Source organism: Enhydra lutris, unplaced genomic scaffold (genome assembly GCF_002288905.1).
Source record: "Enhydra lutris kenyoni isolate GAN:26980312 unplaced genomic scaffold, ASM228890v2 scaffoldscaffold14, whole genome shotgun sequence".
NCBI lineage: Eukaryota > Metazoa > Chordata > Mammalia > Carnivora > Mustelidae > Enhydra > Enhydra lutris.
In genome coordinates this window covers 16,358,390-16,382,845 of record NW_019154098.1, presented here as the reverse complement: position 1 = coordinate 16,382,845, position 24,456 = coordinate 16,358,390, and the positions used below count along the sequence as shown (strand labels likewise).

The following is a 24,456-nucleotide window of genomic DNA, read 5'->3' as shown; positions in this document are numbered from 1 at the left end:
TGAGAAGTGACTATTAGGAGTCTGGACTACAGGATCCCATCGAGGGGGAAGAGTCCTGCCCTTCCCCTCGGTCAGTGGGCTACTATATCTGTCGTCTTTGGGCTCCCTACCTCGCCAGATGTTTTTAACTTAGTGTTACTTGTCTGCTGCCTCTCAGTATCTTAGCCCTCAGGTTATTCTTGACCATCGCTTTACATAATTAACATATTTGAACCTATAACCTATTTACATTCTAACATAAATTACGTACTATGAATGTGATGATCACATATAACAATCCAAAATAACAAACAATATCTTAACAGTAGTCTGAACCATACACTCCAGAACCATTGCAGAGTGTTGTGTGTCGTGTTGTAAGGGTTCCCGTGAGGATATTCTCAAATCTGTTCACCATACTAATTACTGTTACATACTATATGTCATACTAAGTACTTAAAATATATTGTTTTAATTGGTGTAACCAGCATGAAAAATTACTTACAGAGGATCAGATAGGCTCTGGAATCAAAAAATACCAGTTAGAATCCTGGCTCTGCCACTGTTATTTTCTGTATCTTTCCACAGGTTTGTTGAGATTAAACTCAACATGCTTGCATGCTATGTCTTTCATACTTTATCTGGCAATATTAACCATCTTTTTTCTTTTTCCCAGGGGAGGATACTGATGACTAGAGAGTTAAGTACTCTGTCTAGAGACAGAGCACTAGCAAGAGGCAGAAGTGGGCAAGTATACTGCCAAGCACATAGTGCTCAGTGTCTGTTACATGAATGAATGAACCAAAGTGGTCGGTATATACTCAATATTGATTCCAAATGCCACTATATTTTCTTATTTCCATAATTGAACAACAGACTCTTCCTGTTCATTCGGCATTAACAAAACCAGAAGACTTGACTAGTTGCTGAATTTTGATGGATACATCTGAAATTTACTTTAATGAAATGAGAAAAACTATAAAATAATTTCAGGCCAGAAATTACTTTTTTTTTTTTTTTAAGTAATTCCCAAGGTCTGCGAAAAAGTTATGGAACATATTTATCCCTTTCTGGGCTATCAGTTCCTACCCTTCCTACCAGCATCCCCGTCTTCCATTTGAAGTGAATATGTAACACATTGGTGGGTGAGGGGGGTGGGTGGTTCTAAGTACCTGTCTCCTGCTGCTTTCTCCCAGTAAGGAAGCTGCATGTACCCGCCCTCTGGTACAGCGAGGGGAAGATACATGGTCCAAGAAGCTCAACCAATTGCTTATCACTCTTGAAACTTGCAATCTTGAAAAATAATGAAAATAACCCTCTAATAAATTCCTTTTTTGCTCAAGACAACCCAGAATCAGTTGCGGCTCTCTGGAACAAAGACTTGGCAAATGCAAAGATCAACAGAAAATTCAAATGAGTTTTTACACATCCTACTTCCAGAGGCTTTTTAGAACAACTAAAAGGCATTCAGCCAAATGAACAGATTGTTATTTTTACACACAGGTAATTTATGTATATGGCGTATGCCTACATGAAACACACACCCTCCACACTGTTCTGTGTGGATTCAATATAAATACATACCTGAGTTGTGCAACTTGAAGTTCAAGTCAATGTAGAAACCAAGCAAAGATAAAATTCACTGAATTGCAGCTATTTCTATGAACGCAGATTTAACTTCTTTTTTCTTTTTTTCTTTTTTTCCATGTGGTGGGTGCTAAAGAGGGATTTTGCTTTTTAGGAACTTAGCTTCTGTTCAGAAGATGACTAACACAGACATTTCCTGATACAGAACTGAGAACACCTCTTGCAAAGCCAAGCAAACATAGCTAGTTTGTAAAAATCTATTCCTCTGAGATTTTCCCCATCGTTCCTCTGTTCCCATCATAGCATCTATTAAGTGGTATCGTCGTCATCAATGTTTTGGTAGTACAGGGTATTTTTCGGTATTATAGGAAGGGCATCCCTTCATCTTTACTCGCAGGTGATTATTTCTCCTGACTTAACTGGACCCATAAAATGTAAGCAGGCAGGGACGCCTGGGTGGCTCAGTCAGTTAAGCGTCCGATTCTTCATTTTGGGTCTGGGTCACGGGATCTCAGGGTCGTGGGATCGAGCCCTGTGTCAGGCCTCCTTGCTGGGCATGTAGCCTGTTTAAGATTCTCTTTCTCCCTCTCCCTCTGCCCCTCTCTTTCTCCCTCGCTTAAAAACAAAACAAAAACACCACATAAGTGGGCAACTGGAGAAGCTCAGACATGATGAAACTGAACTTAAAACATAGACTTAAAAGATGCCAGATATAAAGCAGAAGAGTGGATCCCTGGTGTAGGTAAAATCTTCTGAAAGCTTATGTTTTATTTTTAAAATTCCTAAGCTTTCTAAAAACCTCAGTAATATACACTTAGTTTTAAGATAGTATTTTAAAGTACTTTGCCAGGGTCTTATTAAAGCGTCATTTTATAGATAGGGAAAGTCAGATGGAGACTTTGAAGTCATGTAAGTAAGATAAGAATGGCCATACTACCACTCCTGAGCGCTCTGGGCCCAAATGGGATTTAGTTTGAATTAGAAATTCTTACACTAATGGATGGTTAAACATTTGCCTTCGGGTGGGTTGTGGTCCCAGGGCCCTGAAATCGAGCCCTACCTCAAGGTCTCTGCTCAGCAGGAGTCTTCTCCCTCGCCCTCTGCCCCACACCACCCCCACACTGGCTCATACCTTCTCTCTCTCAAATAAATAAAATCTTCAAAACAAATTCTATACTAATAAAATTTGTGCATCAAATTAAGATGACCAACCATTAAAACAATAAGGGCTGAGGCATTGTTACAAGATCTTTATTGACTCTTTACTACATTTAACTTTTTCAATAAAAGTTGGAGGAAAACCAGTTTTTTATCCTTCATTTTGCATTACCATAATATAATGGTACTCGCCTGCCTTCTCTACCACAATCCTGTTTTAACATTAATCCTTGTAGACTCTCTTCTCTGTAACAGCTTCTCTCTTTTTGTTTTAAATTGCAATCAAGGCAGAATAACAGGTGAGTTGAGAAGCTAATTTACGTCTCTGAGGTTTTCTATATAAACCTTAATAGTCCTCCCATCTTACCAAGTTTGCTTTCCTTTGGGAATTTAGTCAGAACCACAAGTTTATTCCCCAGATGTGCAATTTGGGAACATTAACCTGGCAGAGGCAAACAGACTAGATAAGAAAAGTGGTCATAATAATTATAATGAGGATATTGTAATCAGGCAAGCTACAGTAGGATCTTGGGTTAGGATAGTGGCAGTGACAATAGAAAGGAGACAAGTACAAGAGACTGTGAGGAAAGAATGGATACAATGTGGTAGCAAACTGGCTGTGGGTGAGAAGAGGAAGGAATCAAAGATGCCTGAAGTTCTAAGCTTCAGATAGTTCTGTGTTCTAATCCCAAATTTGACTGTTACTAGCCAATAACTACTTCAACAGTTTACTAGTAAGACACATGCTTGGTGATTTTGATAACCCATCTAAGCCCCAGTTTCCTCCTCTCTAAAACAGAGATAATAATACCTACCCAAAGAAGGCTGATAGCAAAGACTGAAGTAAAATGTATGGTGCCTAGTACAATGTAAGCACTAGGTAGATGCCCGTCATTATTAGTGGGGAATAACAGCAAAAGGTTAAAAACGGGAGACTGGAGTAAGGAGTTTGGGTGTTAGTCATCCTACCACACATACTCCACCCAGAGAAAGGGGTGTTGAAGTTTTATAATCGTCCCCTCTGGAGGGTTTTTAATTAATAGAGGATAATCACTCCTATAGATAAATCCCTGATACGAATGGATAGCAGAACGGTTTGGGCTAGGAGGCCAAATGAGTGAGGTTTTCTTCCTGTTTATCTCTCTCAAGGTGGCTGGGTTAGTAAAGTAAAGCAAAAAAAAAAAAAAAAAAAAAATCTTGTAGAGATTTGTAAAGAAGTGACCAAAGAAAAAGGGGTTTAGGCTTCCAGGGGTGGCAAACTTGTGGTAAGGTAAACATATGGGGGAAACTAATGGAAAATAAGGCTTCCTTTAGTGAGATTTGTGGGTAATTGAGAGTCTAAGAGTTGCCTTGGTAAGGGAGAGGGAGACACCTTTACAAATGGAAGTTTATACGCTGCTCTTTAGACAAATGGTGGCAGTGAGGAGGGCAGGCAGGGATCTTAAAAAATTGTTTAAGCTTCTACTGCTGTTTCTCAACTCTCTTCCGCTCAAAATAATCCTTATGTCAAAGTGGCATATTTGGGAGTGGCATATTCTGATCCCCTACAAAAATTTGATTATGGCTTCTTCCCAGGGGAGGAAAGAAGGGACTTCCTGGATGCTCTTACCTCAAAGACTACAAACAAAGAGGCCTGGGTTCTTGCCCTTAAGTCACAGTGGCCCTTAACATTGGCAAAATGCGGCCGATCAGTGCCCTCGGTTCTGTCCAATCGGGTAGAAGGTAGGAAAGGTGATGTGCAAAGAGATGAGAGGGATGATTTTCTTGGCAGCGGCCACCACACCTAGCCCAGTGCCACGTAGCACGGCCGCTGCAGAAAGCGCGCTCTGCAGCGCTCCAGCGGGGCCCCAGGCGGCCTCGAAGATAATTCCCCTGGAATGTCCGTCGTCCCCCAGACCCCGCCTCCGGGTGCGGTGGAGTAGGTCTGGCGGGCGGCGCCTTTTGCTCTCCTCCTCCCAAGAAGCTCTGAACCACGTTTATGGGCTGTCTAATGGACTATAATAAAACAGCTAATCATTCCCGCCCACGAAAGCAGGAGTCCCGCGCTCAGCCGACGCTGACACCGCCTCCGGCGACGAAGCCACTCAGTCAAGGGGGCGCGGCTACCGGAGAGCGCCTGCGCCTAGGGTGGCGCCAAAGCCGCGAAGGTGGGCGGAAACCATAGCAACACTGCGAGACGATTGCTACACCGTGCGTGTTGACGTTGTAGGGAGCGCCCCAAGCGCCGGATTATGATGCAATCAGCGGCGCGGGCTCCGCGGTCTCGCGTGACCGCGGGCGCAGCCTCCGGGCCTCCAAACAGCTGCAACGGCAGAGGCAGGCGGGCGAGGTCAAGATGGTGGCTCCGCGGGCGGGGGAGGTGTTGGAGGGAGGAGGAGCCAGACCTTAGCGGACCGGAAACACCGACACCCAGAGGCCTCCCGGGAGTCGCCGCTGCTGCCTCAGCCGCCGCCGCCTCCGCCGCCTGCTCCAGCTCGAGAGACGCGAGCGGGCGGCGGGGCGGGCCGTGAGGGAGCAGAGGAGGGAGGGCGGGGGCGGAGTCGCCCGCCTTAGCCCCCGCCCCTGGCCGCGGTCCCGGGCCCTGCCCCGCGCGGCCCTGCCCTGCTCGCCCAGCCCCGGTGTGGCAGCGGCTCATGGCGGCGGTGGGGCCCCCGCAGCAGCAGGTGCGGATGGCCCATCAGCAGGTCTGGGCGGCGCTCGAGGTGGCGCTCCGGGTGCCCTGCCTCTACATCATCGACGCCATCTTCAACTCCTACTACGATTCCAGCCAAAGCCGGTTCTGCATCGGGCTCCAGATCGTCCTCCGGCTCCTTGGTAAGGGGAAAGGGGTAGCTTGCGTCCCGGGACGGCTTTGAGGGTCGAAACGTGCTGCAGGGAGCGGGCACCGCGCGCAGGCTGTGGGTTCTGTGTGTATGTGTGTTTGAGAACTGGTTTCTTCGCCTATAGGGGAGTCTCTGCAGGTTGGGAGGGGGAAGAGATGACACTTGTCTCAGAGTTGACAGCGGAGCGGTCCTCCTTAAAAGAGTCAGCCTTCCGTTCATTTCTGCACCCGAGGCTGGGGAGAAAGCATGGGTGTGTGAGCATGCGGTGCTGTTTCTCTTGGGGAATGAGTGCTGGCTTGCCGCGTCTTACGCGACAGCCTTAGAAAAACAGCAACTGTTTACCCCGATCTCGCCGTGTGACCTTGGACGTGAAGTGCCAAAGCCTGGGCCTCAGTTTACCCCTTTCCAAAATGCAGAGTACTCGTATGTTGTCAGTTCCCTATCCACGAGGTCCACATGATCGTGAAATGTCTGCAGTAAATGACATCCAAAAGAGACAGGGTTTTGAATGTCAGACCTTGAAACCATTACTAAAAGTGCTCATGAAGGAGGCGATACTTGGAACGACTCCTAAAATTTTCCATGAATAGAGAGGTATTGAAAATGGCTATAGAAACGTGGCAAGAAAGTGATGAGACTTTTCCTAAAGAGTCTTCTGAAAATCAGCGTCTTTGTTGTATATGAATGGAGTGTTAAAAATATCTTATGTTTCACTCCCAATCTTCACTTGCATTACCAGAGTGAGAAGCATTTATGCATAAAAGACTTTTTTAAAGTAATTGACTTGGCAAATTTTGTTAATGAGGTAATTCTTGTGATTAGTTTTTCATAGGCTTGTGATCTTGGAAGTGTTGCTGAGGAAGGGTAGATGATGAGATCCCTACCAAGCCTTTCTGAATTAGGAGCCATCTGTTGCTTCTTTATTCCTTCTCCCCCCCCCCCCCCGCCCCAAAAATTGAGTTTTGTTATTGGCAATAACATTTTACATTTGTTTGGTACTTCACTTTTGTAAAGCATTTTCACTAACATAAACTTCAGTGTACTTAGAGGTGGATTGTGTTATTCTTAATTTTTTAAATGAGGAAACTGAGGGGCATAGAGGTTTAGTGTGTTTTGCTTTTGATATACAGCAATTAAATGGTTGTCAGAGCCTAGGCTTAAAAATCTTCTGACATCAAGGGTGATTGACTTTCCTCCTTACAGCTGCTGTCCAGATACAGAATGAGATAGTAGTGATCCTATGCTAGGTCTTTAACAGATGTGAAAGTGATGTTCTTTAGCACAAGACTTCTCAGTTACCCACCAGCCACTTAATCCCAGTCATTCCTTCTTATCACTGCAAAAGTGTGATGCTCTCATTATTTGAGGGAGCTGTGTGATTTCACGGCCTATGCAAATATGGAGTCATTATGTTCTATATCTGAAACTATTATGTTATGTGTCAGTTATACCTCAGCTTAAAAAGAAAGCATTCACTAGTTTTCATCTTTCATACTTAACGTATTTTGCTTAATTCTGGTAGTCATGGGGAAAAGTGATTTTAGTTAAATAACGTTAAAGTAAAATTAATAAGGGGGACCTGTTGGGAAGGCATTTTATTTCTCCCAGTTAGAAACCACTCATCATGACCATAAATTAACAGGCAGTTCCTTATCTCAGTTTAGTTACTTAGGGGTTCTAGCTGAGCCTGACGAACTGCCAGCCCTCTTTCCCCGCTATGCCCACATTTGTTGATGATATATAAATGAAGGCAAAATCTATGCCAACTCTTGGTATGGAGAAAAATTATCATTTCTATTCCTCAACTCCCCTGATGGGAGAGAGCTTGCTAGAGAGACAGCAGAAGCTAACAGACTTGTAGGGAACTACCAATTTTGGGATAACCGAAGTGCTGCTTTAGAAAGTAACCGAATATAACATAGAGGGGATGGGGGGGATGACTTTCCTTGCTTCTCTTTTGAGAGGAGGTCATGATGGAGGCCCCTCCAAAAAAAAGAAGGAAAGAAAGAAGAAAAGAAACAGCTGTATTTGAGAGGATTCATGGATTATTGGCAAATAGTGTAGCCCCTGCCTCAGATGTTCTTTTGACCTGTGACTGCCTATCCTCTGACAATCCCTTTGTGACCAGGTGTTTTAATGCGGTGCTCTCAGTTGAGCTGTAGGTTAAGGAGCTTTAAGGAAAAGTGAGTATTTTCCTTAATTAAATCATTTGTAGTTTAAGAACACTTAACAGTAATTTTGGTATTTGTTTTATTTTTTTTGTAGTAAATCATGGAAGTTTGTATGCGACAATTACAGTAGAATGTGACCTCAAGCAAGTTATTTAACCGCTCTGTACCTCTCTTTTCTTATATTTTTAAAGATGGGCAATAATGGTCTGTCATAAGGTGTTAAGGATAATAACTGAGTTAGGATGTAAGCTCTTAGAATAGTACCTGGGACCTAGTAAGGCTACTAAGTGTTAGCTCTTAATAAGCTTGATAACTTTAGAAACAATATTTCTGTACTTCTATTAAAACCACACTGGTACAGATATTTTGGTCTTCTGAAGGCTTCAGTCTAATTTTGGTGCTTTGAGAAATACAAAATATTTTCCAAATCTATTACCTGGACTGCCCCTTACATGGTACCGGTGTAGTTTGCTAATTATTCACATTTGTGAGAATGATAAAATTCTTTTTTTTTTTTTTTAAGATTTATTTACTTATTTTAGAGAGAGAGCACAAGTGGGAGAGGGAGAGACCCCAGGTAGACTCCCCACTGAGTGTGGAGCCTAACGCGGGGCTTGATTCCACGGCCGTCTGAGATCGTGCCCTGAGCTGAAACTACGAGTCAGACACTTTAACAGGCTACACCACTCAGGGGCCCCGAGAATGATAAAATTCTTAAAAACTGGTTTTGATGCTAAAAGTTCACCCTGAATAAAAACAAATGTCTTCAATGTTTGAGGTCCGTTCAATGAGGCTGCTCTTGTTGTTCTTGAAAGTGACAGGTTTGTGTGTAAAAGATACCATAAAGGATAGTTGAAATTAATTGTTCTGTGCCCGGTTGTTGTTGTTGTTGTCGTTTTAAATAGTTGCAGACCTCAGCGTTACTATATATAAATCTCAAAGCTTGTCAGTCTCATCTTTTTCTTTAAAATGAAATTGTAATAATGGAAATCTGTTCTCATTACCAATTTTATATCTCATCTCTAAAGAATTTACTCCCCTGTCCCTACAAAAAAGTACTACCACTGTGCTTTTGGTATCAAACTAATGTAAGAATTTCAGCAGATCAGAATATAAAGGATCTCATTTTTTGAGATCCAGATGAAATCAAATCACAATATATAGAGTATTTAAGAATATTAAGCTATTCTTAGGAGGTGTTAAATGCTAAATGAAATGCAACCCAGTGCAGCATACTGCTGAATTAACGAGTCTAAATCCAAGGCAGAAAATACAAGCATGGGAGTTTGTTTTAATAGTATTACTCAGGTAATGATAATTCATTGACGTGGAAAGGCCTTTCTAAACATACAAGAAAACCCCAAAATTAGAAGGGAACATTTGATAAATTCTAATAAATAAAAATGAAAAACTTTTTTATGACAAACATTTTTTTTTAACTTAAAAATGACAAACTGAGGACACTGTTCGCATTGTATGGGATTGAGTAAAAGCTTTACTGTCATTAAGAAAAATTTATACTCCCGGAGAAAAACGGGTGCAGGATAAGCAGTTCCCAATAAGTGAAATGCAGATGGTCAATAAGCAAAAGAAAAATAACTCGGCCTCAGAACAAATTTCAGTTATCAGATTGGCGAAGAGTTCAACATTCAAATAAAAACTAGTTTGTCCAAGTTGTAGGGAAATGAGTAAAGTCATACAGTTTTGGTGTACAGTCACTCCTATGCAGAGGCATTTGGCTCTAGCCACTGAATTCATCATACAGCTTTTGACTCAGTTCTTCTCAGAATTTGATCTAGAGACATAGCTGTACTTGTTCAAAGACTATGGGAAAGGACTTTCATTGCAGCATTGTTGGTAATAACAAAACTTAATATTGATTAAAAGGGGGGCGCCTGCGTGGCTCAGTAGGTTAAGCCTCTGCCTTCAGCTCAGGTCATGATTTCAGGGTCCTGGGATCGAGCCCCGCATTGGGCTCTCTGCTCAGCAGGGAGCCTGCTCCCCCCCCACCCCTGCTTCTCTCTATGCCTGCCTCTCTGCCTATTTGTGATCTGTCATAAATAAATAAAAACTTAAAAAAATATTGATTAAAAGGGAACCTGTTCTTTGTATTACATTTAGACGCACAATAATGAGTTTTTGAAAAGAATGGGAGTTATTTTGGGTGCTGTAGAAAGAACCCAGAAAACCTTTGAACTGAAAAAATATTGAAGCAGTAGTAATTTTGACACGATAGGGATAGATTAGGAATTCTCAACAATACGATTGACATTTTGGACGGGGTAATTCTTGGGGAGGCGGGGGTGCTGTTCTCTGAATTGTAGGATTTTTAGCAGTGTCCTTGTCTTTACCGATTGCAGATCCGTCAGCACCCTTCTTCCCCCTTTTGTGATTGCTAAAAATTCCCTGGATACTTAGATATTGCCAAATGCTTGGTGTGGGGGTGGGAGGTGGTGTTGGTGCAAACTCTGATCTCTGTTAAGAATCACTGAGACAGACAAATAGGCCAATAGCACAGAATGGAAAGCCCAGAAATAGTGCACCCATGTACACAGAGAAACTTGATGGGTGTCAGAGGTAGGACTGAAGTATATAATTTGAGGTAAATATAGACTATTCAGGTCATGGTCATTTAGTTAATGGAAAATATTATACTGGATACTTAACCACCAACATGTGAACAATTCTAAGTGACTTAATATCTGAATGTGAAGAGCATAACTTTAAAATTTTTGGAAGAAAATATAGGAGAATATAGAGGGTATTTTTTAACCTTAGAGTAAGAGAGACACTCTTTATAAATACATGAAAGTTGGGGTGCCTGGATGGCTCGCTCAGTCTGTTAAGCTTCTGCCTTTGGCTCAGATCATGATCCCTGAGTCCAGGGATGGAGTCCTGCATCAGGCTTCTTGCTCAGCGGGGAGCCTGCCTCTCCCTCTGCCTGCCCTTCACCCTGCTTATGCGCTCTTGCTCGCTCTCTTGACAGGTAAACTTAAAAAAACACATAAAAGTCAGGGCACCTGGGTAGCTCAGTCAGGTAAGCCTCTGACTCTTGATTTTGGCTCAGGTCATGATCTCAGGGTTCTGAGATTGTGCCCTGCATGGGGCTCAGTGCTGGGTGTGGAGCCTGCTTCAGTCTCTCTCTCCCCTTCCCACTGCCCCTCTGCCTCTCTAAAACACACACACACACACATTTGAAAGTAAATTTATAAATAAAGATTGATAAGTCCAACAATATTAAAATTAAAACCTAAAAAATAAAAAACATGAAAAGACCAGCCACATACTGGAGAAGATCCTTACATTACAGCTAACAAAAAATTTGTAGTCAGAATATTTTTAAGTGTCTACGAGTCAAGAAGGAAAAACAACTCCATAGATAAATGGACAAAAGATAAATTGGCAATTCAGAGCAAGAAACATGGTCAATAAATTGGAAGATGCTCTCTTTGATAAGTAATCAGAAATGCATTTGTTCTTTTTTTTGTTGTTTTTTTATAATTTTTTATTTTTTTATTAAGATATAATGTATTATTAGTCCCAGGAAGGCATTTGTTTTTTATTTATTTTTTTTAAACATTTTATTTATTTATTTGACAGAGATCACAAGTAGGCAGAGAGGCAGGCAGAGAGAGAGGAGGAAGCAGGCTCTCCACGGAGCAGAGAGCCCGACATGGGGCTCGATCCCAGGACCCTGGGATCATGACCCGAGCCGAAGGCAGAGGCCTTAACCCACTGAGCCACCCAGGCGCCCCACATTTGTTTTTTAAAGGTAAAGAAAACTCCACTTTTACAATGCGATCCCCTTTGGTAAAAAGCAAAAAATAATGTGTTTATGAATATATATTTATACAAAACTGTGTTTATTCTTCCTCTAATACCTGTAAGGTTTACTTTAAAAAATTATATTGAGATTTCTTTTTAATAAAAACATGTTAAGAATCTTAGGAGCAAAAACCCAAGATTTCTTACTGATAAAAGAGAATACTCTTTTTAACCCAAAATGAGAGTTTGATAGAAAAATTTTCTTTATGCTCTGGTATATTTATCAAGTATACCTGTAGATTAACATTTCAAGATATTTACTTTGTCTACATTTCATTGCTGAGGGCTCCCTTTGGATTAAGGTAATCATAATATTTCTGTGCTTTTCTGTCTTTACTCTGTTAGGCATTTAAATGTTTTTCTGCAGTTTTCTTTAGATCATGTTTAAAAGGTATTTAAAGATATCTGGAGAGTTATAAATATTATGTCTTATTTCCTGTTTAGTCCTAAGCTTCCAGACAAGGTTAAAGAAAGTACGAATGTATTTTACACATAAAGGGGTTAAATGCTTTGTTGTACACTGTGCCAGGGTAGTGTTTGTTTTGTTTGCTTATTTTTGGTAGTCAAATTGCAGAGGTCCTGAACTCTCCCATGAATTGAGTTCTGTGTATCTTCAAAGCTCCTGAATTGATTCTGATCCTTGCCTGATCCTACCCTGAAGACTTCAGTGAAACTCTGATCACGAGATGTGGAGAACTGGATCCCTGAAATGTGCTTTCAGTTACTTCTATTTTCCAGTGTCCTATGGTGGTTTTTTTTCCATAAAGTAGCATTTATATATAGTTTTGATTGCTCCTTCAGATCACTCTTAAATCCTAATGAGAAACTCTACCGCTGGGCTTGATTTTCTTAGGCCTCTAAGTATTCAGTATTTCCTTCCTAAAGAGTTTTATATCTGAAGTTGTGAAAATGCAACATACTGATGCTCTTGACAATGCTCCCTAAAGGCCGTAAGGGGGAATGTTACTGGAGAGACTCGTTACTTGGTAAGTTGGCCACACAGAGGAACATGAGTATACAAGAAAAATGTAATAAGAAACTTACATACATGCAACTTTTGGGTAGGAATTAAAATAATTTTATACTGTTCTTGAAATGTTTCATCATTATTATGTCTTGGGGTATAATTTTAACGAAGAGAAGAGTGGTATCTTCTTTTTTTTTAATTCATTTTTTTATTATTATTTTTATTCATTTATTCATCTCAAAGAGAGCATGAGCAGGGGGAGGCACAGAAGCAGACTCCTTGCTGACCTGGGAGCCCTACATGGGGCTCAGTTCCAGGACCTGGAGACCATGACCTGAGCTGAAGGCAGACACTTAACCATCTGAGCCACCCAGGCGCCCCAGAAAGAGTGATATCTTATTGTTACTTGCTAGGATACATCGGACTATAGTCTCACTACATTGTCCTTCATCCCCTCCCCTTTTTTCCCTTTGATATATTTGCATGAAGCAAAAAAAAAAGTATAAAAATACTTCTAAAAATCAAATCATTCAATAGCTCAAGGAAAAAAGCTATTAGAATAAAAAGGGCTGGTTTATAAATTATAGCAGAGTTCATATTCACAGGTAAAGATTACCCCTTTGTGAACAGTTGAGAAAAATACTTTACAGTCCCTGTTTGATTTTCTTCTTATAAGTGGCATAAAATAGAACTGCAGTTATCTGGGTTTTGTTTTGACTTGTTTTAGGAGATTAAGTTTTGTTTCAGGAAAAATACTTTTGTTTTTCTATGTAGAGAAAGCAAGATTACGTATAGTGGCTGAGTTAATCCCATTTCCTGTTACCTTATGTGAAAACGGTTTCTGAACTTCCGAAGACCGTTATGTTCTATTGAAAGGCCCATTCCGAGCTGCCAGCTCCTTGGGAGATTGTTCGTGGCCCATTTGCTCCAGGAATCAGGTGGTTCTTATGCAGAGACGCACGTGTCTTTCCGGTGGTTGTGTCCTTTTGTTCTTCTTTTCATGAATGACCTGACAGGTTGGCACAGGATAAATTTTAAGTTCAGGGGCAAAGCCATCAGTTGGAAGAACTAACCCTTGTTTTTCTATGCAATAGATTGTAAAATGCCTCCACCGTTATATGCAGTGTCTTTTTTCGATCACGTGCTGAAGTACGGCGGAGAGGTGATGTTTTCATTTGGGGTTTGACACTGCTGTACTCCAAGCTCTGGTTTCACAGCTTTGCCTTGGGTTTTCATAGGTTTCATTTTCCATATGTGCTGTATTTTGTGCTTGCCTTTGAAAATATAATCCAGGATTCTACGTTAACATTTCTCCATTGTTATTTCAATAAACAATGAAAATTTTTCTGCAGAATATTTTGGGATTCATAATGTGCAAGGTAGGATCCTTGCTTGCTGTCACAAGGGTACATTATATAACAGGGTCGATGACCTCCTCAGATAACTAAACTACAGCACAAGGTAGTGTATGAGTATTGGGCATTTCACTGAGTTCTGTTGGTAATTTCAAAGATCAGTAACTATCAGAGAAAACTGGTCTATTGGATGGGTAGGATTTAAACAGTCCGGGAGTTGGGAAGCTCACCATACCAAGCAAAGAGAGGAATGTAAACATAGCTGTGGCTATGGCAGAGAAAGGCGTGGGGGTGTGTTGGAGAAAGTCTGGAGTGGTGGTGTGTGTGTTGGGAGGAATACCACATGGGAGCCTTGAGTGTTTGGACAAGGAATGTAGATTTTTGTTGATAGTAATTTCAGGGGCTACTGCTTTTGAGCAAAGAAATGAGGAAAAGCAGTTTGTATATAGATGGGATTGTGGATAGATCTGTACAGGAGTTTTTAGAGTCTAGCTAACTGGTTCGTGTCACCGAGAAGAGGGAGGTAACAGGTGTTAGCAGAATTGGCAAATAACTGTCAAAGTTTTAGGGTGCGGGGCTAGAGGTACCATTAAGAGAATTATGGTACCTTTACCTGCAGTTGGAAATCTCAAGAGTTATTTGAAGTCAGGTTTTAGAAATCTTGCGTGTTGCGGTTATAACGTAGAAGTGGAACCAGGTGAATATTTGGATATCCTTTCCATATTGAAGCCTTGGGTGATAGTGTTCACTGTGATTACACAAACTTTGAGCACAAAGAAAGATGATGCTGAATGCACATCACACTGTATTCGGTAACTTACGGAGTAGGGGGGTACTTCATTTTTTAAAACATGTTTTTGGTTTTCTGAATGTGACTTTTTGTAATTTGAAGAACAGTGAAAAGGGTTGACTATTTGTAGTAAGAGATACAGTAGTGTACAGGAAAAAGAACTTGGATGATGTTTCTGAAATCTGTAGGAAAGTATATAGAGGGGGAAAAAAAATCCCTGAATTTGGATCCATGGAAGAATGCGCAGATTTTAAGGAGCAGGAAATATTAATGCCAGCAGGAGTTCACTATTTGAGAAAAAGAAGGCATAAGGTGTAAGTATAAAAGTTAAACTTGATTTCCTAAAGAACATTTTTAAGAAAAAGAAGTCTAAGATTAGGAACAAATATTTGCATTTTGCTTATTTTTGATGTTTTTTAAAGTAATGGAGTTGGTTTAAATATTCTTAGTACTTATGAAATTATAAAGGACATGTTCTTTCAAGATTTAAAAACTTGTTTAAATGTAGATATCACTAACTAATCTTGGAGATAATTTAGTAATTTGGTTTCTGGATATATAGTACTACTTGAATTTGGAACTTAAAAGATAAGGAATAAGATTTTTAAAAATAGTATGATCTGTTCTTTTGAACTCTGACTTTACAAAACCTTTCTTGGCCTTTAAGCCTAAATTGCCTTGAGACTTAATGTTCATAACTTTGAAAATATTGTATTTCCTAATTAAGGGAAAGGGGGTAACTGTTAGTACAAAAACATTCTTTAAAATGTTGCATTCAAGGGGCACCTGGGTGGCTCAGTCAGTTAAGGGTCTGCCTTTGGCTCAGGTCATGATCTTGGAGTCCTGGGATTGAGCCCTGCATAAGGCTTCCTGCCCAACGGGGAGTCCACTTCTCTTTCTCCCTCCGCCCTTTCCCCCGCTTGTGCTTGCACGCGTGCTCTCACAAATAAAATCTTTAAAAAAGTTGCACTCAAATGACCTTTCTTTCCTTTTTTTTTTAGGTATATTTGTATCCAGTATTGTTCTGATCTTGTCACAACGATCACTTTTCAAGTTTTACATGTATAGTTCAGCCTTTCTCTTAGCTGCAACTTCAGTGTTGGTAAATTATTATGCTTCTTTGCACATTGACTTCTATGGTGCCTACAACACATCAGCTTTCGGAATTGAGCTGCTTCCTCGAAAAGGGCCCTCGCTGTGGATGGCACTCATCGTTCTACAGCTGACCTTAGGGATTGGATACATCACACTACTACAGATTCATTCCATCTACTCACAGTTAATTATTTTGGATCTCTTGGTTCCTGTAATAGGCTTAATCACAGAGCTGCCATTACACATCCGAGAGACTTTAGTTTTTACTTCTTCTTTGATTCTCACATTAAACACAGTGCTCGTCTTGGCAGTGAAACTTAAGTGGTTTTATTATTCTACACGGTATGTTTATCTTTTAGTGAGGCACATGTATCGAATTTACGGATTACAGTTATTAATGGAGGACACGTGGAAGAGGATTCGTTTCCCAGATATCCTGAGAGTCTTTTGGCTAACAAGAATTACAGCTCAGGCTACAGTGTTGATGTACATTTTAAGGATGGCAAATGAAACGGATTCCTTCTTTATTTCTTGGGATGATTTCTGGGACCTCATTTGCAATCTTATAATTAGTGGATGTGATTCTACACTAACTGTACTGGGCATGAGTGCTGTAATTTCCTCAATAGCCCATTACTTGGGCCTTGGAATATTGGCCTTTATTGGATCAACTGAAGAAGATGACCGGCGGCTTGGCTTTGTAGCGCCTGTTCTCTTTTTTATTTTGGCTCTTCAGACTGGTTTAAGTGGGCTGAGACCAGAAGAGAGACTTATTCGCTTAAGTAGAAACATGTGCCTTTTATTGACTGCAGTCCTGCATTTCATCCACGGAATGACAGACCCTGTATTAATGTCTCTCAGTGCCTCTCATGTGTCCTCTTTCCGTAGACATTTTCCTGTGCTCTTTGTCTCTGCTTGCCTGTTTATTCTTCCTGTTTTACTCAGTTACGTTCTTTGGCATCACTATGCACTAAATACATGGTTGTTCGCAGTGACGGCCTTTTGCGTGGAACTCTGCTTAAAAGTAATCGTTTCTCTCACTGTGTATACATTATTCATGATTGATGGCTACTATAATGTCCTTTGGGAAAAGCTTGATGATTATGTCTACTATGTTCGTTCAACAGGCAATATTATTGAATTTATATTTGGAGTAGTAATGTTTGGAAATGGGGCTTACACTATGATGTTTGAGTCAGGAAGTAAAATTCGGGCTTGTATGATGTGTCTACATGCATATTTTAACATCTACTTACAAGCAAAAAATGGCTGGAAGACATTCATGAATCGCAGGACTGCTGTTAAGAAAATTAATTCACTTCCTGAAATAAAAGGGAGCCGCTTACAAGAGATAGACGATGTGTGTGCGATCTGCTATCATGAGTTCACAACATCTGCTCGCATCACACCGTGTAATCATTATTTCCACGCACTTTGCCTTCGGAAATGGCTGTACATCCAAGATACCTGTCCAATGTGCCATCAGAAAGTGTACATCGAAGATGATATTAAGGATAATTCAAATATCTCTAACAACAACGGATTTATTGCACCCAACGAAAATCCAGAGGAAGCTGTAAGAGAAGCTGCTGCCGAATCTGACAGGGAATTGAACGAAGAGGACAGTACAGACTGTGATGATGATGCTCAAAGAGAAAGAAATGGAGTGATTCAGCACACGGGCCCAGCAGCTGAAGAACTTAATGATGATACTGATTAAAATAGCATTTACTAATCATTGAGGTTATTTGTTTAAAATTCAGTTCATCCAAAATGGAGTAATACGCTTCACTTCAGTGTGTAACCAAGCACAAAAACAGTATCCATGTTCAATCTGTGAATGGTTTTCCGTTTACTGTGATGTGCTACTGTAAATATACCTCTTTAATTACTTCTGGTCTCTTTGGTGACCTATTTAAATTTGTGTACATTATTGTACATAGAATAAAATGTTTTCACGTTTTTATGACAAAATTTGAACAAATAGCTTTTTAATAGATGTAATAATACAGTGCGTCAACTGTGCCAAAGATTCCTCAATGAAAGCATATAAAAGTAACTCTGGACCGTAGTTTTTCTTTAAAATGGGTGGGAAAATGAAAATGCAGGTTAGAGGAAATCACATTAAGCCAAGGAAATAATTTGGACCAGAGGATAAAAGCTGTATGTAGAGTATTTTAAAACGAAAGGGAAAACAGGCTTCCAAAAGAGAGGCTTTTTTGAAATTTGAATGTAGTGGTTGAGCTGGGTTCAAAAGTCATGATTCAGAGACTGTGTAAGAGTTGAGAAACAGGCTTTTATCAACTAAACTTTGGTATAAAAACCAGAATGTGCTAACTGTTTAATTTTGATGTAAATAAAACCAGTATATTTGTTGGCCGTTCTGTTTACAGCGTTGACATAAAATTGTCCTTTCAGACTTTTGAAAAGATTACAAAATGAAATATTTGGGAGTTTTCATTGTTGTGAACTAAGACCTTAACGGATACTAAAATTCTGATCTGACTTGATGAATAAAAATGAGGGGAGGACAGTATGTAGTAATATGGAGTACCTCTTCAGACAACTTCCAGAGACTTCCTTTATTCAATCTTTCAGTAAGTTTTACCATGAAATTTTACATACATGATGGGAAATGGAAAGAACATACCAATTACATGTCAGGAAAAAATAATTTAATGGTGTTGTTATATAGTGTATTGGCTAATTCCAATGGATCCTGCTCTCTTACTGCTGACATTATCTCCAGTATTTGACTAAAAGAAAACAAAACAAAATGGTTAATTTCCAAGTATATGCTCAGTTTTAAAGGTATGCGTTTCCACATAAAGGAAACCACTGTTCTAGCACTTTTAACATAGTAAGTTTTACAGGTACAAGGTTTTTGGCACTATGAACAGAAAAGTTTAACTGTTATATTTAAAATAATTTGAGACAAATTTCTGGGGCAGCCTTGCATATAACTAGAACCAAGGTCCAGGTTCAAATAAATTTGAAAACCAGCCCCTATTATGTCAACCACAACTAACGGAACTAACCCAGTGAAGAGAGTTCTTTTAAACTGTGGGTCATTATGGATTCATTAATGGGTCATGATGAGCTTTCAGAAAATTGTAAGAAAAGGAAAAGTACGTTGCACTTAGTAAGGGAAGTACTGTTTCATTTCTGTTGGGGGTTTATATATGTACATGGGTGCTGAGTCATACGGTCTGCGGTATTGCGGGTACGGCAAAGTCTGAAAGCTACTGCTAAGAGATTTAGTTCCAGAAGCAGCAGGAATTTGCTGCAGCATGATCAGCACAATGACAGCAAAGTGAGAAGTTATTTATTTAGAACAGTGTATGGTTATTGGGGTGGGGGGAGGAGAGATGCTTTCTCTTCCTGTACTTACTCCCTGCAAGAGCGAGACTAACCCAGATGTCAGATCTTTCATTTTCTGTTCCTCGAATAATCAGTAGTACTGTTCTCTAGCAATACTATAGATAGGTTTTTATACATGAATTAGAAAGATCTGAAGTCCAAAGTGAACATTTAAGTATTCGTTAAGATTTTTCTCCCTGGTATCAGTTTCTTAAAAATGAACACATAAAGGAATTAGGGATTAACTGGAATCTTTTAATTATATAATTGTAATGCAACAGCCACACTTATTAATATAGACTAAATTTTTATCTGAGTCAAAATGTGCTAAAGCAAATACATTAGCATTTAAATGGACACTAAAGGCCCAGTTCTCTTAGTAAACTACAGAATTCTCTTAACTATTCAGCTGGAACTTACCTGCATAATACTGTGTGAAATCCGTATGATTCCTGCCACCCATCTCCCTTTCAGTCCTTTTTCTATGCTGATACGTTACAGCTTAAAAAAAAGAAAAAGAACTGCCCCTTCCCTGCTTAAAATCCTTTGTTGGGTCCTGATGAAATGTGCACTACTAAGGCTGGCATACAAGAAGCCCGCACCAGTCTGGCCTCACCCTGCCTTCCTACGCTTACACTCACCCATGCATCCTACTTTCCGCCACACTAAACTCATTGTTTCCCCCAGAGCAGCAAGCCCTTCTGCCAGTCTGCCTTTGCTCAGGGTGTCTGTCTTAGTCTGGCACAAGGCCCATTTGTACCCGATGACCAGGTGAAGTGTCACCTTAGTTAAGCTATTTCTCCTTAAGGCAGGCAGCTGCCGTCCTAGGGTCCTCGTCATACGTTCATACTTCTGTAACGCCACGAGCCTCTTGGATTATACTTTCTGCTCATTTGCTCCAGGAGGGCAGAGATCCCTGGCAGAAGGAACTGAGTCATCTGGTGGATGGATGCAGGGCAGGGAATGTCCTGATTCTTCCAGGCAGCCTCAGTAACTAACCTGGACCTTTCCTGACATGCGGGACCTCCACACTGTATTTTAAGGAACTTAAAAAGGGAGGAAAGATCTCTATAAAAATAATTAAAACATAAAATTGTTAATAGATGGGCTTGATGAAGATGACTTTGTAAGTAGGAATTGGTAATTAGCATTAGACTAGAGGCATGCGTGTTCTGAAATGAGATTTAAAAACGGTCAGTCAGTCTGGCTTTCCCGAGCTCCCACCGCCTCAGCTGTAGTCATGACTGCAGATGAGACTCGAGCTTTCTTGGATCTCACCAGTGTGCACTGGAAGACCCTTAGAATTTTGTTTTGCCAATGTCACTAGAGTCAAGAGCTGTATTGTCCTTAACATTAAGGCAGTAGAGAAAACTGACTTGGATACACTGTTGGCAAATACTTCCTCTGAGTGGCTACTAGAAAAATACCAGTTTCTTGTCTCTAGTGTCCTATTAAATCTCTATAAAGTATGATTCAGTAATAATTGTCTTCTGTCTTCTGACCGAATTTGCAACTACCTACATCTCATAAAAGGTACAAGTGATTCTTTACTAATCAGAACTTAAATAAATTCCTCAGCCTATGGGTTTTAAAACATTCAGCTTTAAAATCTTTGCCAACACTGGCATGTTAATATAAAGGACTATCTTTCCAGTATTATTTTTATAGAATAAATCTTCAGTTCTCTGCCTGCTGAATTTTAGAGCTGACTTACCTAATACTCTTTTCGGTTAAAACCTACTAAAAAAATGCATATGGAAGGAATTATTATAATCTGAAAGTAACTGTTCAATTGCCTGAAGTAGTAAACCACAAGAGACTGATAGAATAGCGATTTAAATGATCTGCTTATGCGAACAGAAACTGGATGATGCGTGCGTGACCATGGCAAGAACTCACCCTGTAAGTTACAAGCTCTACAGCTCAGCAACAGCCCCTCTCCGCGCACTATATATGTTATAATTCAAAACATGATGCTGAATTGCTGCTTGCCCCCCCCTTTTGGGTTAGAAAAAGGAAATCTTTCTATAACCTGACCTCCTTGTTGAGAGACTTCAATATATGTGTTAATAAAGTTTTTTCAGGTTGTCAAATTGTTTAAAATATACAAAAAGGTCTCCTGCTGAGAGTGCATTTGTATAACCATAAGGAAGCTGTGGGAGAATCCTTCCCCTTTCCTAAAAAATGACAAATGACCAAGATCACAAAGTTTTCACTCCTGTAGCAAAACCACTCGTAATGAACTGAGAGGTGCAGAGGATGGGGAGAGAGGAGCCTCGGCAGAGCAATCCAGTGCGGAGCCTTCCACATCGCTGCAGTAAATCAGTGGCTTTTGATCTTAACTTCATTCGGACGTCACCGACTTTACCTCAGTCCCTTGAGTTCATTTTGTAAATGGCATTTGGTGGTTGACTTGAATATTCTGAAGACCCGTGAAAACCAAATACTTACATTATATGGCAGGGTTCATTCCTGTCTTTTAAGCAGTGCCCATTTTCCCACTTCTTTTTGGTAGGAAATGAAGTTTTTATGTATTTTGATCCAGCATGTGTACTTTTCACTCCACACCAAGGTGCGTCTAGAGTTAAGCAAAGAAGTGTCTTAACGAGAGGCACCTGGGTGGCTCAGGGGTTAAGCCTCTGCTTTCGGCTCAGGTCATGATCTCAGGGTCCTGGGATCGAGCCCGCATCGCATCGGGCTCTCTGCTCAGTGGGAGCCTGCTTACCCCCCTTCTCTCTCTCTGCCTGCTTCTCTGCCTACTTGTGATCTCTGCCTGCCAAATAAATAAATAAAATCTTTAAAAAAAAAAAAAGTGTCTTAACGAGGTTTATCTTTGAAATCACTGGTCTCTTAATAAACATTATCAAACAAATATGTAAATTCTAAAATGTTTAAGTCATGATTCAGCTTAAAAATGGTAAAAAGCAAAAACAATTCTAAGCACAAGATTAAATCTTGAACTGTACAAATTTTTAAATGCCTTTAAAAAATTTTTAAAGCTTTTTAAGACTCACTTTCATAATATATTTTTCTGCTAATATTACTGTTGGTGTATGGCATACTTTAAAAAAAGAAAGCCAGAAGAAATACAAATTTTAACCTAGAAACATTTAGGTTAGGCCTCTATTTGCCTCTACTGAATGTGAAAGAGTGGCTTTAAATACTGGGACTGGGGCACCTGGGTGGCTCAGTTGGTTAAGCATTTGCCTTCAGCCCAGGTCATGGTCCTGCAGTCTTGGGATCCAGCCCCACATCAGGCTCCCTGCTCAGCTAAGGGAGTCTGCTTCTCCCTCTGACCCTCCTCCCTGCTTGTGTTCGCTCTCTCAACTAAATAAAATCTTAAAAAAAAAAAAATCCTGGGATTATTCACTTACCTCTTTAATAAAGAATAAGAATTCACACATTTTATAAGCACTGTACTTTCAATAAGATCATTTCATTTTCATGACTCTCCAAGGAAATAAACCTGATGGTTAGGCTTGACTTTACTAAAAAAGCCCATATATGTAAGTAAAGCCTTGAATTAGGTAAAATGTTTAGCTTCTAACTTTTATTAAGAGGGAACAGATTTCTAAAATTCCTTGACTAAACCAGTTTGATTTAAATTCTTGTACTTTATGTGGAAGTACTGTAAAATTACGCCATTACAAAGACAATGCTATAAAAAAAATTCCGAAGTTTGTGAAACCCCAAGTGGGGTACTTCATTAAGACTACTTGTTTAATAAAATACACATAATTACAACCTCCTTAGTTACATATTTAATATTGCTTTTTTAAGTGCTTAGGCTTAATCAAACTTCTAAAATTGAAAATCTTGGTTGCAAAAATACTTTTCTATCAATTGATGAAAAACCCCAAAGGTTTTCTGTAAAGTACAGTCGTTGAGGCTATGAATTAACTTTTAAAATATTTAACTTTTGTCTAGCTCTGTTTTGATATGGTTTGATATGAAAAAGTTCTAAAAGCATAAACTTACCAGTTTCAATCATTAATTTTTCAGTAGGTATTGACTTCAGAACTTCCAAATTAGCCTCGGTTTTCAGTGAGCTTAAAAGAAAGTCATGTATTTAGTCAAGTTTTTTTCAAATTACAAACTTATCTAAAACATTATAAAACCTAAAGTCCACAAACAAAACTCTGGTTGGCTACAATGGCAATATACACATTTCCATCCTTACAGGATCTAGATTAAGATCTATTCCAACCACACACTGCCTTTAATAGGAGCAAATTTTTGTGTTTATCAGCTGACTGTCCATTAACTTTCTGAGTCAGCCTGTGTAAAAACTCATTTGCTTCCCTGGGTAATTTGCATAACTCAGGCTCAAATGTGGAGTTGGAAGGTATGGCCAGTTTTGCAACTACTGCTAGGAAGGAATCAAAGTTAATGTTTCACTAATCAGCAAAAGAATCCTCACAAATGATGAAAATCACAGTCACAGAACTAAGAGTATTTAACAAGGCATGAAAATAAAAAACTCGTTAGGAGATGTCCTTCTCCCCACATATGGAAACAGGATCTTCCATTACTCTTGACATTCTGAAACTTATGTGAGACTTTTTTCATTCACTTAGGGGAATTAAAACCCCTCCAATTTAGACCCCTCCCCCCAACTCTGGGAAAAAATTATGGGAAAAGGAATTTTCTCCTTTTGTTTTCTCATCTCATTCTGGGACTTGTATTCATCAGTTTTACAACTCCTGAACTGATCTGCTAAGGCCCTGTTTCTTTTACCCTTTCTTGGGAAATTAACTTTGATTTCCTTAACTTTCAATTTCAGAGCTTGAGACAGACTAGATTATTGGTCCTAGTTCTTCACTTTCCTTTCATAGAAATGTATCTGCACCGTTGCCATGGTTTCATAGAGGAAGGAGGAGGTTGAATCTGGTCATGGCCTCAAGACTTGCTTTGACTGGATGACAGAGTTAGAGGCTTGAAAACTCACTTTAAAATTTTGATGGCACTTCTGTGATCTGAAAGCAGCATGCACTAACTAGCCATTACCTCCTCCACCTGGGCACCCAGAATGAAAACCCAGCTCAGATCTGAATTCAGTATGTGACTGTGGCCAAGAGATCTTCCTATCAGTCAGTCAACCCTCAGCTGATCCTAAGACCCAGAAGTATGAAAAAATGCTTACTATAATATGCCAGTGAGTTTTAGGATGGTTTGCTATATAATGTGATGATAATTAATATTGTCCTTATGTTTTAAATTTTAGCATATATTTAAGTTTTTATTATGAGACATTAAAATATATGTAAAACTAGAATACAGAACCCCCATGTATTCATTACTCAGCCCCGATCTATTATAAATTCCTGGCTGATACTATCCCATCAAC

The 24,456-nt window shown here is 39.8% G+C and overlaps 2 protein-coding genes across 4 annotated transcripts in view; one reads left to right on the top strand and one right to left on the bottom strand.

The window, feature by feature from the left end:
- The first annotated feature begins 5,310 nt into the window (after positions 1–5,310).
- LOC111146713 (ring finger protein 139) lies at positions 5,311–17,713 on the top strand. Its single transcript, XM_022502381.1, has 2 exons — positions 5,311–5,538; positions 15,656–17,713. The coding sequence occupies exons 1-2, from the start codon at positions 5,358–5,360 to the stop codon at positions 17,467–17,469; spliced, it is 1,995 nt and encodes a 664-aa protein (XP_022358089.1). The 5' UTR covers positions 5,311–5,357; the 3' UTR covers positions 17,470–17,713.
- A 572-nt stretch (positions 17,714–18,285) lies between these two features.
- LOC111146714 (TatD DNase domain containing 1) overlaps positions 18,286–24,456 on the bottom strand; it is a 39,150-nt gene continuing 32,979 nt past the window's right edge. The window contains exons 10-12 of one of the 3 annotated variants that reach the window (XM_022502384.1): positions 23,088–23,158; positions 21,561–21,687; positions 18,286–18,505 (exon numbers count right to left, since the gene is read on the bottom strand). In XM_022502384.1, the coding sequence (XP_022358092.1) occupies positions 18,403–18,505; positions 21,561–21,687; positions 23,088–23,158 (301 nt within the window). In that variant the 3' untranslated portion in view covers positions 18,286–18,402. Of the gene's footprint in view, positions 18,506–19,529; positions 21,688–23,087; positions 23,159–24,456 lie in introns of those variants that run through there. The other 2 variants (XM_022502382.1, XM_022502383.1) reach the window with 2 other exon arrangements.

What these genes read in the sequence shown, in the direction of transcription:
- LOC111146713 (XM_022502381.1), top strand. Translation starts at nt 5,358, where the DNA reads ATGGCGGCGGTGGGGCCCCCGCAGCAGCAGGTGCGGATGGCCCATCAG. An exon ending in GATCGTCCTCCGGCTCCTTG is followed by an intron (nt 5,539 to 15,655) that starts GTAAGGGGAAAG and finishes TTTTTTTTTTAG; the next exon opens with GTATATTTGTATCCAGTATT.